General features: G+C 45.1%; 1 protein-coding gene across 1 annotated transcript in view; it reads left to right on the forward strand.

Moving 5' to 3' along the window:
* The window catches only part of LOC117206616 (LIM domain only protein 3-like), a 70,714-nt gene that overhangs the window by 40,170 nt on the left and 14,415 nt on the right, over positions 1-16,129 (forward strand). The window contains exons 2-4 of the mRNA XM_033446112.1: positions 1,245-1,360; positions 1,718-1,855; positions 2,460-2,585. Coding sequence (XP_033302003.1) covers positions 1,278-1,360; positions 1,718-1,855; positions 2,460-2,585 — 347 coding nt within the window. The 5' untranslated portion in view covers positions 1,245-1,277. The remainder of the gene's footprint in view (positions 1-1,244; positions 1,361-1,717; positions 1,856-2,459; positions 2,586-16,129) is intronic.

Below are 16,129 nucleotides of genomic sequence, written 5' to 3' on the forward strand. Positions count from 1 at the left end.
GACATATTGAAACCGCACAAACTTTGCTCATAGCATCCACCGGGTACTCGTAAATATACAGGGTGGTTAAGATCGAACGTCCCCGCGGACGTAGACAGAATTTAAGTCCGTTGTGAAAGCACTTTGTGAAAAGTTATGGAGGCGTTCCAACTAATCCGAGATGCATGCACATTGTGTTTGGTTAGTATAAATATCCGATGTTGCTACACCTTTCCCAAAGGTACATCCAGAAATCACATACAAAATTAACTATCGATTACTCTTCTAGAATATGTTAAATCTTGAACTATCCGTGTGAACAAATTAGCAGAAAGTACAACTAACTAAGTAGATCAACTGTTTCTTAGAAATATCACGTCCAAGGGAAGTACGATACTCCGTTTAATATAATATTCCAGGATCTACGTGGAGGGATGTCGTTCAACCGAAACCGTTTCAAACATTCTTGCCTCGAAACTGGAACTTGCCGTTTTCCCCCAAAAATTGTATTTTCCATCGTATGATATAACAAAGTACGAAAAACAAATGATAAATCAAATACTGCAGGCTATACTTCAATCAGACATATTTGCACTCTATATCTAAACCTTACTATCCTGAAAACGGACGATATTTTCGCGTTTCAATAACCGTGAACGACCGGTGAAATAAAATAGAACGGGAGAAGGCAAACGCTGCCGATTAAATAAACGTTAAACCCCGAAATTTCGTTTAAACGGCATACATAGGGGTGGATTAATACATACGTCTTCCGGCGAAAACAATTAATGTTTATCGGGAAGCTCGCACAGCCGTTACCCGACAAGCCGGTGGTTGTTTCAGAACCGGTGCCGCTTAAACGTGCAATAAGTGAAGAGAAGAGAGGGTCAAACTAATTCGATTCTAAACTCTGACCGCATCGCGCGAGAAAGAGGCGACCACGAGGACGGGCAGAGAAAGACCCGGCTACGCACACCACGATGGACACAGATGGCACTAACCGCGCCGTTAAATTCTCAACCTGTAACTCTAATTGCTCATAGACAAGCCGACGTCCTAGTGCCAGATGCCGTTGAAACTTGTTAAAAGCACGCAAACGCGATTAGTCATTTGCTTCTGTTAAACGATGATTTGCCGTGTTGGCTAATCGAGTGGTAATACAGGGCAAAATTAATTGATCGATTACGTATATAATAATTATCGTTCTCATATTAGTTCGCTTGTTCAGAGTTGAGGTGATCAATAGAGATATTGTTATGTTGCAGGAAATCCGAGTGACATCTGAAAATTAATTAACAATGGATGTGACCAAAAGCGAGCCGAGCAAGAACGGGGCAGTGCAACGAGAATGTGGTGGCTGTGGAGAGGTGATCACAGAAAGGTGAGGCCATTCCATAGACAACTATCGTCTTTGTATGTCTAAAGCAAACTCGAGCGAATGCCATCTGTACTATCTATACGACCATATGTCAAATACGCGCAATATTATAAAACGTAAGAATAACGCGATAAGCGACGAAAGGAATTGAAAAATTTGAATCGAAAGAGTAGTTGAGATATAATTCTGGAAAATATCAGACGATAGTCGTTTACTAATAGAAAACGAAAAACTACATTTTCTACCAGGTTTTATTCAACTTGATACGTTTATTTGAACTTACGAGCAATTTTTGTCTTACTCCTTTAACGTTTCAAAATAACGATTAATTAACGATAAACTAAATTTTTCAAATTGCAGGTATCTTCTGAAGGTATTGGACATGTTCTGGCACGAAGACTGCTTGAAGTGTAACAGCTGCAACTGCAGACTCGTGGAAGCTGGCCCGTCGCTTTTTATAAAGTCTAATCTCATATTGTGCAAGAAGGATTATCTAAAGTAAGCAATTTGTCTAGCTGCCATTTCTCGAAACGCATCACAACGTATATACCCGTGAAAGAATCGCGAGTTTGTAATATTATAATTCTATTCTGGTCTGGGCACGTTGACGTTTCATATCTCATTGTGTCGTGGTGCACGGTGACGTCAATAAAGAGCAAAGTGGAAAAGGCGATGTTAAGCTAACGTGCGGACAGACCTCGACGTGGCGAACGGAAGCAACAAATCGAATTTTACAGATGAGTTTCCCTTATTGAATACATCCACGTCCCATATAAACAGGCGAGGGCAAATAAACCGTGTTGAGATTACAAAGTCCCGAGGGAACACGCGCAGGTGGCGCGTCTGCAAAGAGCGTTCGCTGTCGAACCTCCGTGGCCTTTATTAATAGCCCAATATTTGAAGATGGCATATTCCTGGTGGTCGTAAGCTTATTGCTCCTCCTCAACTAAAAGTCTATCTACCCCAATGCCATGACAACACATTTTGGCCTGTCGAATAGCATAATATCGTGAAAGAAGAAAATAAAGCGGGAAATTATTACAAAACCTTTGCCTCGTCGGGTTTCTTATAATAATAAAGTTTTGTTTTTCGATTTGCGCAGACTCTTTGGACACACTGGTCACTGTGCGGCCTGCAATAAAACCATTCCAGCCTTCGAGATGGTGATGAGGGCGAGAACGAACGTTTATCACTTGGAGTGTTTTGCGTGTCAACAATGTAATTACAGGTGAGGTGCTTGACGATCTCTTAGAACAGCGGTGCGCGATACTCGAATGTTTCGAGATATAACACGGTCTAAGATAATAATTCGAGCAGAGGAAAATCGTACGAAAGAAAAATAGAAACTTTGGAAAAGTGAATTGTATGGAATCTCGTTAAGGAGTTGTTGGAGAACCGGATATAGTCTTAGGCTTGCTAGCGATATTATGTTATTAAATATAACGGGAGGCTGTGATTAAACATTCACACCCAAGGGTGGTGGGAAAGTCACTGGCTTCTGGGAAGTATTCGTCGTGGCAGCTCATCCGTATAACAATTTAATTCGAGCCAACCCGGCCGTGTGCCTGGGGGCTTGGCAAAACTTCTGCAGCACTTCGCAACACTTCGCTTACTTATTCACAACAACCAAGTTAAGCCCGAAGCTCGTTCGAGTCTGTGTTTAAATCGAAACACCTCGGTGAATCCGGCGGATGAAGATAATCGGCGCAAGAATCGAAAAGCCGTGAGTAACTGTCGTGCTTTCTCACCGGACTGAGCAATAAAGTCAGATTAATTACACCGTTCTTATTCGCATACTTTCTCTTCTTTATTACCATCGATTTTGAGCAACGAGATATTTATCGTTCAGACGAATCTTCAAAAGTATACTTGGCGATATCGAACAACAGTTTTTAATTTCCGACGAAAACAGCTTTAATTCTCGACAGAAACAGGCGTATCCTCGTTTACGTGAAAATTAAAATTTCTGAAAAATGAATTCGCGTTCTACGTGTAACGAAGAAGTCCGGTGAAATTTCTGTGACGGGCATAATTGACGTGAGGACGGCACGGTAGGTGTGTTGAGACATCTAGCAAGAGAGGAGATCCGACTGGAAAGTCGGGAGAGTTGCGAACTATGCGAGCGACGTGTAGGTGCCTGGAGGTGCACGTCAGATGCAAATCATGCTGACTAATTCCCCGGAAAACTAACGAATCCCGAGGGCGCGCGAGCCAAATATCCGCTGTTCGCGAGAAACGTTCGTTGCGTAACCGCGTTCCGATAATCTGAAATTAGCAAATTAATTAATTTTCCTGCAGGAATTATTCCTGGAATATTCGACGGCAAACGGTATCCCCGAAATTAACGAGCAGCCATCGATCGTGCAAAAGCTTTGAAAATAATAAGAGGGAGGATTAGGTTCGTACTCGTTCGGCTAGGTCGAGAGGTTTAAAGGGTGTTGACGCGGCATTTCGTCCACCTAATGTCAGACTACGGCATTTCTTTGACCTTTCTCCCTACGAATGCTTCCGTTTTCTACTAACGGGCTCCTGTTTCACCGATATCAACGTATCGTGCGTCTCGATTCGGATACAAACAAGGTACACGTGAGTAGAGAATGTTTGCGCCATCGTCGCCGGGAATTAGTCGAGTGGCCGTTTCTGCTCGAACGAGTTACATGTTCACTGTTGAATTTAAAATATAATCCACTATTAAAAATAGAATTTTTTACCATGTAAGCGACTCCTATCGCGATCGCGATGCCGAGAATAAAAATGAAAAGAAGAAAAGAAAAATAGGTATGAGGTATGGTGCCGCATGGGCAAAGGTTAGCAGCTCGGCGTGCTCCTACGGTAGCACGTGACTATCGAGCAAAGCCGATTACTGCTTAAAGATACGTCGAAAGTATACTTTCTTTCGTGGTCGAAGGTAACGTGCAACCCTTAAGGCGAACCATTGGTTAGGGGTCGAAGCGGTTGACCGTAGGTAAAGCGGAAACGGATGTGGCCGTTGGGTCACGCGATCTCTACGAGCCGAGCATAAAACACCTGAGTTGTTTAATCATACGCTCCTAAGCTGAGTCGTACATCGTAAACTCGCGGGGGTTGGTCTCCCTTTCTTCTGTTCTCTCACTCGATCGCTCGCTTTCACTCACGTGCTTTCCTCTACCGAGATGTACGGCCGGATAAAAGTACTCCGTTTATCCATTAACAGGTATGTTCCGACGAGTTAACGGTATCAATAAAAGTAACCGATACAATTGTCGTGAAATGTAGGTGTGCCGCGAAACAACTCGATCGTCCCTTCTACCTACTCGAGACTGATAAAACGCTACTGTATCTTTATATTAACTTAAAAAGGATGTTGCTCGATCACTGCATGTTTTCACAACTTACGATATCTTGTCTCGTTAATAACAACGATTATTACATTATATACGCCGTATATCGAGATAAATGAATTTCTTACACGGATTACAACGGTAGATAGATAAACGACAATTGGAGCTGTTTAAACGTCGCCAATGGTAGACATAGCTTTTTCGACTTGCGATCCAACCGACGGAACTTCGAGCTCGCCTTTTGTCTATGAAAGCACGGCAGGTATTGTCGAGCGGCTTCTCCCTCGCAAAGCCCATTGTTCGTGCTTATATTGTATTTAGGCATTACGAGTCAGGCTGGTATAATTGTTATTGTTCCGTGGCGCTTATCGAACACGCTGCTCTGCTGCATTCCCACGCGAGTCATCGCCTGGCCTCGTAATTACTCGAAAATCATTAAACTTCCACGGTGTACGAAACGCCTGGCAAGTCATGACGTCCGCCATTAATAGAAACGTTTCCGGATAATCTCTGGCGCACCGTAGAAAACGGCGCGAGAAGTAAACGATAGAAATGATATATCATAATATTTCGTTAGGACTGTATCTCTGGCAAACGGCAGCTACCTTATCGTGGGCGCGTATACGCCAAGAGCGACGAACGTTTCGATGTTCGAGCGAGACGACCGCGAAGCCGCACAATGCAAAGTTAACTCTGCCGTTACGAATTCACGCTCTTTAGGAGGGTTGCAAAGAGAGGCGTAGGTAGGTAGGTAGGTAGGTAGATGGTAGGTGGGTAGGAAGGTCGTGCAGAGTGGAAAGAGGCAAGTCGCGTAGAAGGGAGCGGCCATTTTGTTTCCGGTGTCCCGGGAGCACTTCCGGTCACCGTCACGCAGTTCTGCGTCGCGAAGTGCCCTCGAGCTCCTGAGATCTCCTTTCACGATTATATTCAAATTAAATGCGGGAGTCTGACCGGTAATATACTGCCACCAATTTAGCTACAACCCCCCGGAGGGTGGTTCGCCTTACCTCGTTCGCCGACCATCCGACTTTAGTGGCCTGGAAGAATCCCAGAAACCCGCTGTTTCTATCTATTCTACGTTAATCGTCCGTGACAAAAACGTAACCGCGTCCAATGGGGGGAAATCTTTCCGGGTCGCCCCTCTGTGACCACCCCCCGTAAACGATGCTGAAAAATCTCATAGATCGACGGGGACATTGGTAACCGTACACCAAAGGCATCGATCGGAAGAGAAATTTCGATAACGGGAAAAACAACACCGGTTGGACTTTTGTGATCGCCAATAAATGCGCGGCAGACAAGGAATTTGCTTCCGGTTTTCGATGCAAAGCTTGCCGTATCGCGTTCAAGCGCCGCTGCATCCGAACAGTGGGGTTTCAGTTGCACCATTTTCAATGGTGATAATCCGACGTACCGAGGGCCTCGTTGCACGAACCGAACCAGCTTTGTCACCGGATAACCTAGACTCGCATTGCCAGCTCCGGTAGCGGCAGCGATAGACCCCCCCCCCCGCATCTCTCCCCCTTTTCCAACCCCTTGTCACTACTCCTCCTCCTCCTACTCTTCCTCCTACTCTTCCTCCTCCTCGTGTTCCACCCCCTTTTGGCAACCCGTTTCATCCCCTTCGCCGAAACTGCCTTCAGCCGAAAGCAGCCCTGTGTAGTTGAACACTACGGACGTGCAATACTCTGCCCCACTCCTACGCTCTCTATCACACACGATACACAAACTCGTGGTAATAGACGTTCCAGCGCGATTATAAATGAAACGCGTGACACGCGGGATCGAATTACTTCAACGATCAACGGATTCTCTGGCAGAACGATGGTCGCGCCGTGGGAAATCCGGAGCTGCGCGCTTCCACCGTAACGAGCTGGTATTTGTTTCCGTGCCATCAAAATGTGTATCATTATTCATGCGTTTCGTTGTTTCGTGGGTCAAAAGGAACGCGAACACAGAGATGGAAAGAAAATTCAGCAGTCAGTCAAAAATGAAGCTATTACGCAGAGGTATAATTTTCTTTCTTGGAAACGTTGTTTGGTCGTGCATCGAGTTAAACGGACGATATGGACCGCGGTTGATAGGGAACGCCGTGATACCAACACGATCGTCCGTCATGACAATTTTACGACTACGCGTGTATACCTTTGTGTTACATGGATGCCACCACGACGCAGCGCACGTACACTCAAGCTATGCACGGTAATCGGAGCCAAAAATTCTCTGAGTTTAATTGAACGCGATAACCGATACAAATTGAACATTGCGGTGAAATGGCAACAGGTTCGGTAAAAGGCGCGTGGCTGAACCAAAGATATCAAATAAAAGATCACGATGATCCGACTAAACGAAGAAAAAAGACAAGTCCGAGGAAGACTAACAGTATTTTGGCTCTCAAGTAAGTAAAAAAAAGGAGAAATACGTTATACGAGTGAAATCGATATGTATACAACAAGAATTAAAATGGAGATAGAAAAGAACCATCCTTAGAATCCTTACTCTTATTCAAGCTAACTCGAATAATTCCGCTAGCGAAGAATTCTTTTAGCAAACAAAATTCGTCAATATCAGCGGTACTCGATAACCGGGAATCTTTATGCGAAACGTTAATCGATCGCGCAGTCCGTGAACGTGGCACATTTCACGCAGCCGGTACGGATTGTTCGCCGGCGGTGCTTTTGGCGCTGACAATACCGCAATGCACAGGTTGGCCTAATAAAACTATGATCGCCGGATAAAACAGTGCAGTGCATGCTGGTAATTAGCGGTATACATAAATCATTGGCAACGTAGCACGTAAATGCATACACACACGCCAACGTGTACCCGCGGCCACACCGTCACCCATTACAAACCCCCGCGCACCCTTTCAACCCCCGACAGTCGAGCAAACGAGAGATCTGTGTGTATGTATAATGGGCTACGCAATGTTGCAAACTTGGCCCGCGTATGCGACGCCACGCTGAATCTTTGCTTTTTGTTAGATTCGTGTCGACTTAAATAGAGAAATGAGTAATACCTTTGCACCAAGTCGAATAAACGAAACATTCATATTAGCTTTTTGTACGTATCAGAGAATTGCGATATGCAGGATGATATTCGCAAGAAGTTTTAGTTTCTCCAATGAAATTCGAACGATTTTTCCATCGATAAAAGTGGATAATACGAAGGACGAAAAAGATCCTTTGTAGGGAAAAATGAACGAGACAGAGATATTGCTCTTAGCGTCGTAATTAATTCGCAGTTGCTAACGACGCTTGCGCCCGTATCGGTGTCTAGACGTAAGCCTTGGATTTTTGAAGCGCTCTCATGCAAAGTGATGACTTAATCTCTGGTTTAGGGGCCTTGTTAGAAAATGGACGTAGCTAAGCCTCGCATGGCTTAAACGGGGCATTAAACTCTTCCCGTATAAGGTATACACATGCCCTATATCACTCTGACAAGTTGCGATTAGTTCGCCTCGAGTAATGCGAGCTTACCGCCTTAACGATGCCTCGCGCTTTCTGCTTTTATTTTAATATTTTATCGCACGCATTGTCGCCTGATCGATTTCTGCGTGATTTCAGCCGAGGACGAAACATCGCGCGTATCCCCAAACAGGGAACGTAGAAAGTGAACTAATCGAAGATTTTCGTCGAGGACGAACTCGAATAAAAGACGAACGTGCGATTTTGTACAGTTTTCCGATGTCTCGATCAATGGCACTTTTTACTTCCATCAGCCTGGTGTTTTATTTCTCACAAATTTTCGGTGATATTTTAAATATGAAATAGTGGGTGTAGAACGAAAACTGACATTTATATCGTTCTGTTAGAAAAAAACAAACAAACGGGGGAAAAACAATACGCATAAATTACATTCGCACCAGCTGTCAATTCGGACGGTGATATTAGCGGATCGCGGCGTTCTCCAGCAGCGATACGATAGGCGGCAGATATGGCTGCATGCAAAAGTAGTGAACGATCACCGGGGGCGAGAGCTGCATGCGTGTCGGGGCGTGCGTGCGGTATGAAGCGCGCACGACAGAATAATTAACGAAACATCAAATTCCGTTAAACGCGGGAAATTAATCGAGCAAACACGAAATTAGCTGAGGCGAACGGTAGATACGCGGTTGTACACGCGCAAAGATCCCAGCACACCTATATACGCTTCATATTATATACACACTGGCGGTCACACAGATACGCGCGTATTTGCGTTACGTGGCCGCCGATAAAACGATACCGAAATTGCCGCACCGCGGTGAATGTCGTTATAGAAATTAATGCGATTTCCCTCGGGCTATCTACCCCCAGCTTAGATTTACTATAACCATAATCGAAATATAATCGAGTGCATCCGCGATGCCAGACGCGTGAAACGCGACTCTTCGTGTGTACGCGCCGCCTATTCGTCCGTAGTCGTTGCGTTGCGCCTGTTGCGAATCCTGTTACGAAATTCCTTCCGATGCGTCATGCTGTAAACCACCGGAGTGGTTCGCAGCTTATGCGTGCGATAGTAGCAAAACCAGACGTCCATCGTTCATGGTCGAGCCTCGTGTTTTACAAACATTTGTTTTCATGCAGCGGTGTGCCTGCACGTTTATAAACAACGCGCGGCGTGCCGCGAAATGTAATTCTTTTTCCCCTGTGCATGACTCGGCATGAGCCGAGCCAATTAGGGAAAACTGCGCGTCGATGGTCGCGCTGTACGCCTCTGCACGATATTACCGAAGCGAAACGATGCGAAACATGTTCGACTTTGTAATCGGACTCGGTCCTTGGGAAAATAACGGGAAAGCGCACCGACATTAGCCAACGATCGGTATGGGAAAATGGAGGGGAGAAAGGCGCGTGTACATGTAGATGGGGTTACGAATCGAGCTGATGTTTGCGTCAGACTCGAATGCTTTGTCGGTTGACAAACTCGACGTGTGCAACGTAATGTTAGACGGCTTGTGTAATCACAGAAACGCGGTCTACCCCTTAATAGGAAACTTCAATTGCAAATTAGTTCGTGGAACTATGCGACGAACGCTTTAATAGCCAGCATGTGATAATATCGGGCGAATTTACGTTTGTCCGCTAAGCAAATTCTTCGAAAAGCGGTGGTGGATGGAAGCGGGTGTGCCGTTGGTGAATCGAATACGAGAGCCAATAAATAATGAGAGCGCGGGAGATCGGCCGCGCTCTCGCGCGTGACCGTCGATAAAATAATAATTACCGGCGACAATGCGCCCGGTACAAATTGCCCGTTAATTTTTGCCGATAAACATTCGTAAGCCCGCGTAGAAGCGAAAACCGTATGCACGCGACGCGTAAATAATGGTGAAAATACGATCACGAAAAGCGCGTGTACCTCTACGCGGACACGTTCGATGTGCGAATGGCACACACTGCGCATATGTGTGCGTGTACCTGTGCACGACGCGGTCGAACGTGCGGCGCTGGAGGTTAGCCTCGGCGTAAATATCGCTAGACAATAATTTGGGGTGGTTATTAGCGATAATAAAATGCCAATTTATCGAACGATGCCTTTCCCATCAACATCCGCGATTTATAATCCGTATTCTCGATGCTTCGTCACGATCGCGCATCGCAACCACCCAATGTCCAGCTATTATTCACAGATGGAAAAAACGTGTTGTTGTACGTTTGCACGCGTTTAGCAGAATCGAAGATTCAGGAATCGGTAGTTTTGTTTAAACGGTCTGTACGGTTGCTCATTATGGACCGATAAGCCAACAGGGGTGAAACAACGCGGCGTCGACTGTCTCGGGCAGGTCACAATGAAACTAAGGCGCAATCTGAAGCCCCGTTTCTCTGTGACACATTGGTTTCTGAGTTACCGAGCGTCTGTGTCAGACACCCCGTATCTAGTGGGCTGCAACGGAGTTAGACGACTCGGTATAATATCACTTGTCACGTCCAACGTCAGTTCGGAAACCTAGACTATTCGGTTGCTATACGGTTGCAATAACACTGCCTATAGCTAAGCGAGCGTATAACTCGCGCCGTCCCCAACAGTCTGTTCGTTTGCTTCGTCTCGACAGTCGTAAAGGAAATAACATTCCTGAAATTTCCATGATACTTTCGAACCTTACTAATTACATCGCGTCTTAATACGAAAGTATCTTTCATCGAATATCGATACCTTTCACAAACCTTTACGACCGTTTTATAAAATCAAGGTAAATCGACATATCGCTATCGAATCGATAAGAAAAGATCTTTATAGACACGTCACAGAAAGCTAGATTACGATAATAGATGGGCGTCCATCGACGCAACTTTCGAGAGGAAGAAGGTGGTGCTGGGAGCAGCTTGCGACACGTAAACCTCATGGGTTCAGGGTCCCGTCCAGTGCATCAATTTCAACTTTACTCGCCGTCTCCCTGTTTTTAGAAGACGCATTTTCTTCCACTTAACTTTCCCGGCGATAAGGGCAAGCTCTACGTCGAGGACCTGGCGGCGACAGGACGAGAGAGAAAGAAGACCAGGGGTTCGCGTGCAAAGTAAAGTTGTTCTTTAGTTCGTTAGGTCGGATCTACCGACAGCCAGGGGAGGCTGCTTTTCCGCTTTACTTATGAGACTCGAAGGTGAAAAGATAACCTAGCAACATTATTCACCGCTGGAAAGGAGCTGCGGTTGTTACAGCTAGGTTTAAGAATTCGCCGATGGCAACCTGCTGACGTAATACAATTTGATCAGCCCTCGATCCCCTACGTTTCCCTTGCTTACATCGCTACAGATAGAAGATTACATCGCTGCAAAAACTTCAACAAAATACAGTAGAAACTTGTTTATTCGCACTTCGTTTATGCGAAGAAATTAATACTCGACTTAAAACGTACTACTTCAGTTACACGAATGTGTATTCTGACAACGACTGCAAATGTTTTCGGAGTATCTATAAGGAATACTATATCTCGAATATTTTATGTACTTTTGCGTATTATGTGCATTTTTGCATCCTCAAATTTTCCATTAATGCATAAGAATCTTCGGTATTCCTGTAGCGAATATGATGGTTTGTTCGCATCGAGAATAAATTCAACGTGTTAAAGAGGAAACAGCTAAACGTGATGGAGAAGCAACTGGTCCGCTTCAGTTTTCCAAACATTATGTTCCTTTTTACGAAGTAGTATAGGAAGTAGAGGGTGAATAATTTGGTTATTCGTCTTGACCTGTTCGGATGATCGATCCTGTACAATCTTCTAAAACATTTCTTCGACGATAATGTGACGATAGTAGTCGGACGATCGTCAATATTCCGATTCCACATATATTGTACAGGCACAGAACGTTTTTGTTTCGTATAGTTGGCACTGTCATTATGATCTCGTTAAAGAGAAAGTTTTGCACAGCTCATCACAAGGGTAAAAGAGGATGCCCAGGGGCCAGTCTACGGATGGGCTTCTGTTCGAGGGTACAGGATGGATTCGAACTCCCAAGGGTGAAATGGCTCATTCCGACGCACTTATCCGGCGCACGCCGTAGATAACCATAGATTAATGGGGCTTGGAGACTCGAAAGGCGACGGAAAGAGACAAACGAACGAGAGTCGAAGGACGACAGAAGGGAATGAAAGACCAAGGGCAAAAGCGAGTAAAGACATGTGTCACGGAAAAGAGGAAAGAGGAAAACTCGATCTATAAGAGAGGGCGTTATACCTTACTCGGCGTCCTAGCTGATTTATTGTTTATTGAGAAATATGGCCGTTACTTCGCTCCTAAGAATTAACTTAACTCTCTTCTTTCCTCCTTTCATTTCGAACGGTTCAACGAACTTCAATCGGAGAGAACGAAAAAAAAAACTGCACGAAATACGAAACGGTTGCTATTACTTTCACCATCGGACGAGAATCGATCAAAGAGAGAATAGCCGAACGATGTTCGCTCGCAAAGTTCGAGTCGGGATGAAATTTTCACCAATTATTAGATAATACTGTATTAATGCATCGCTATATATAGTCTTTGAAACTCCTGCAGCTTTACGCCAAGTTGATGGACTTTGCTTAATGCAAAGCCGACCCACAGAAAGGATTAGGCTAGCTAAGCCCGCTACCAGAACTCTATCTCTTCCTCTCTTACTGTTTCTCCCCTCTAGGATATTCAGGATATTCAGTTATCAAGAGCTACCGGTCAGAAGGAGGTACTGTTAGAAGTCAAACAAGCTGCCCTAAGCGAGATAAGGCTGTTAGTCAGACCTGTAAGTTATCGGATAAGGAGCTCATCCCGTGTTTTTCAAAAATAAGCGATCGTATTAAGGAAATTAACACGTACAAGTCCCGACAATACTCACGATTGGCCATACAGTTTCTCTGTATGATAATAAACCACGGTTTACGCACATATTAACTCGAGCCAAGAAGTTTGCAGCTTGGTTCCTTGCACCTAACTCCGGACAAGATTTGGTAATTAAACCATGGCCTTTGCAACTTTGAATTATGCGTGTTCACGGTCCTACGCAGGAGAACTCCTAGGGGACCAATTTGTTGATTAAACCTTCGAAGCATCTTACCTTCTAATTCCAAGACCCTCTGCTTCTCAGCCACCATAGGTATTCCAGCTATATGTAAAAAGTTTGTCTATATTTCCAACTATTTTAGCATGGTTTTCATTGAAAAGACACTGTTGAAGAAGACCCGATCAACCTTACAAGAATAAACAAGAAATCTAAATCATCCAACGAGTTTCAGCCACTTAAATCGACTCCATGGATCTCTTTAATTGTGAGCTTAATTTTGGGGTTTACGTTCATAACCCTTGCACGAAGAGGGTCGCATTATTCTCCCGTGGGGTGCAATTTATTAAATCCACTCCGGAATACGCTCGATTCGTATAATGCGACGCAGATTTCACGCTGGCGCATATAACAAGACGAGAAAGAACAACAAAAGTTAAACAAAACTAAAACAAAGAAAAAACTAACGCCGCGAAACGATCGAACGTTTGGCGGAACGTTGGCTTTCATCACCCATTTCCGTTACACCGTATCGCTTCGAGTAAATGACTCGCACGGACTGCTTTGAAATTGATTTTAACGACAGAATTAACATCGAAACAATCTACAGTTTTCGATAGAATTACGCGAACGATTTGGATATTTTCCAGCCAAATTACAGGAACGTCAACACCATCGCTGGTATCCCTGTCATCCACAATGCACAACTATGCGTCGAGGGCAATGCCGCTCTCTTTTCGAGTGTAAAATTGAATCAGCGCTTTTTAAACGTCCCGCACGCTTACTTTTACGCGTTTCGTTGGCGCGTTCCTGTACGTTTGATGAAAAACATAAATCGTTCGCTCGGCGCTCCGTGAAATTTTCAAACTTATCAACGTTTCTGAACAAAAGTAAAATATTCAAATACAAAATCGTCACAGTCTTTGTCTCGTTATCGATATGAATTATCCGAGATCGCGAAGAAAGGTCGTACACGTAGATCGATTCGTCTCGACCGTGATACTCGTCGATAGTCCAGACCGTGGACCAACTTGCCCGAAGCTGGCTCGTGAAATGACGATGAACGGAACCGAAACAAAACCTCGACAATGCCCGCCGGTTACACTTACGGTTCTACTGCTATAGCTGCTGGATAACTTCGATATTCGATATCGGTACATGGAAGATTTCGGAGTTGAAAGATCAAGCTTGTACTAGGCTGCTACGGGCTACTTCATGATAGGAAACTTAGGTAGCAGCGTAAGTCATGTTTAACCCGGTTCCCCTTAGTGGCACGTCAGCTCGTAAACCAAAGTGACTTAGCGGACCTCGGACATCCACTTCCGGTATACGCGGTCTCTCGAATGCGGCTGCTTCCCATTGGCCAATTCAAATTAGCCGGAGTTTATCTGGAATTATGGAGTACGGTAGCGTACTTCTCGACGATGCTCATCGATGAGCACGAGTACGTGCTTCCGAGCAGATCGATCGACTATGGGCCGCTGCCATAATTGGCAGATTCCCTCGTTATATTCACCAATTAAGTTCTCGCCTGGCTCTGCCAAAAACTGTTTTGTCAATTTCCAGCGGGCTGAAGGACCATCGCGTTTTGTTCGGCCGCCGTTGGAAAACAAACAAGGAAAAAAAAAAGGAAAAATCGATGCCTGCGAGCCGCAGGGGAGAGGACGATGTCTGTCCAAAGCGGAGTTTACATGCGTGCGTTGGACGCGTGTGTGGGTTCATGCCAGCGCATTATAGTTCGTTGCCGTTAACTGGCAATTATGCAGAGTGGAAGCTTAGCCTTCCGAAATGGGCATCGATCGTGTGCCGACTATCCATACCGTTATGCTGCCATATCCAGCCAATACGCTTCCGTGAAACGGAGATAATCGCGCGTCGAATCAAAACCGCGATTCCTGCGCCTTTCAACCGCTCGTCCTGTACGAAACGATGGAAAACGTTGGAAACGCCGAAACGTTTCCTTCGATTCGGATGGTCTATCTTCTCTCATCGAAGGGACGTCGCAACAGGATCTAGAAAGACGGCGACGCGATCGACGAACATGGTCGAAGATTGACGAGCTTGCTTGGAACTCGATGTCAATTTCCAGAGATGAGAGCCCGCCAGGCTTTTCTCGCAGTCACCGGTGTCGCGGATGATCCTAGAGAACTGATAAGTACCTGCTTCAGGCGAACGGTAGATTTATTGCCGTGCTTGTCGGTCTAACCTCTCGCTGCCACCCTTCCCTCTTCAGTTCTATCTTTACCCCGTCGATCTTTCTCTCTTTCTCTCTGTTTCTCGTGTTCCCCCTCCCGTTTTCTTAGTATGGAACTTGCCCTCGTCTAGTTCCGCGACCGAGAACCATTCGTACAGTCTCCCTCTCTTCTTCCGCTTCCGACCAAAACTCGACTTCCGTTTTATTGGCGGAAATAATCTTTGATGTGATTGCGTTTTGCCTTGGAACTTTTTTCTCCAACCACGAGGGCGACCAAGCCGATCGATTTGTGATACGCGGACCCGATTCAACTTCAACAGCCGCCAACCGCTTTCGGCTCCGCATATTTACGATAATGCGTTCTTTTTTTCCCTCTATCTCTCTTTCGTCGGGGCTCGTTACATATTAATACGATTTGCATTAGCATAACAGCGAACAATATCGGCGAGAAAGAACGATAGAACGATATATACAAGAAACTAAAGAGTTGGAGAAGTGGGAGACGAAAAATCGCGGTGATTCTTTCCCGTAAAGTAAAGAGCGATACGTAGCAATTGTTCGATAAGACAGAGGCTTTATAAGGCGTTCAAACGATGACGAAGGGACAGTGAACGTGTCGCATAGAAATATCGCAGTTTCATCCAGCCGATTCAACCCCTTCGAAGCAACAAAGCCGCGTTCCTAAAGGTATCAACGACCCATCGTTGTCTTAATTTCCTTCGTAATCTAGGTTATTAATATAGCTTAGGGTCGGCGGCGCGTAATTTCACGCCGCATAGAAATTAATAGAAAGACGAATGCTCCCTTCGCG

This window comes from Bombus bifarius, unplaced genomic scaffold (genome assembly GCF_011952205.1).
Source record: "Bombus bifarius isolate JDL3187 unplaced genomic scaffold, Bbif_JDL3187 scf7180000008008, whole genome shotgun sequence".
NCBI lineage: Eukaryota > Metazoa > Arthropoda > Insecta > Hymenoptera > Apidae > Bombus > Bombus bifarius.